We start from the raw sequence: 831 nt of genomic DNA on the forward strand, positions 1-831 counted from the left end.
CCCATAGCTGAATATTTTAACCCCACCTTACACCACAGCACTGAAATATCCGCACGGTTCTCTCCTGTGAAATGCAAGAACCACGACCCCAAATGAAAACCGACAATTCTTCATTCCTACAAAACCAGAAATCCTGAGCATCCTCAAAATCAATACACCGAAACCTCCACGAAGATTCAAATCATTCTCAGAAAAAAAAACAATAAAAATTTAAAGGAACCGCTTTCGTTTGACAGTTCTCGCCGCCATTTTTAAATCCCACAGCGGCCGGGGCGAGAAACAACGGCTCAGTCAGTGTGTCTGTGTCCGGGATCTTATACGGCTTATTTTCGTTCTTTTCAGGCAGAGAACGCCATGAGGGAGATCATCCACGTACAGATAGGACAGTGTGGTAATCAGATTGGGACAAAGGTTGGTGTTTTGTTCATCTGCTTACGGGTTATTTAAAGAATTAAGAGTTGATAGCCGGATATTTTTTTCTCTCTCTGTTGTGTTTTGCTGTTTGTTATTCATGGTTTTCTGCACTGTATGGCTTTGAATAGAAGTTTTCTTGTTAGTATTTTATTAGTATGTATATATTCTTAATATTGAAAATGAAAGCGGGTTTGAAATTCGATACAGAATCCATTGATATTTCAAAACTACTAAAATATGCACGGTTCATAGCGGTATGCTTAAAAAGTCCGTTTTCAGAAAAGGTGAGTAAGTTTCGAACAATGCAGTTAAAATGAAGTGTTTTGTCGCACGTACGTAAACACTGTGTATCACATGCGAACCCAGAAATCCAACCTAATCTTAGGTACATTCTATTCCTTAGACAGGAGACAAGCC

The 831-nt window shown here is 39.2% G+C and overlaps 1 protein-coding gene across 1 annotated transcript in view; it reads left to right on the top strand.

Moving 5' to 3' along the window:
• Window positions 1–248: 248 nt before the first annotated feature.
• Window positions 249–831, top strand: part of LOC119590610 (tubulin beta chain-like) — a 6120-nt gene continuing 5537 nt past the window's right edge. Inside the window, exon 1 of the mRNA XM_037939288.1 lies at window positions 249–411. Within this exon, the coding sequence (XP_037795216.1) occupies window positions 355–411 (57 nt within the window). The 5' untranslated portion in view covers window positions 249–354. The remainder of the gene's footprint in view (window positions 412–831) is intronic.

This window comes from Penaeus monodon, chromosome 27 (assembly GCF_015228065.2).
Source record: "Penaeus monodon isolate SGIC_2016 chromosome 27, NSTDA_Pmon_1, whole genome shotgun sequence".
Taxonomy (NCBI): domain Eukaryota; kingdom Metazoa; phylum Arthropoda; class Malacostraca; order Decapoda; family Penaeidae; genus Penaeus; species Penaeus monodon.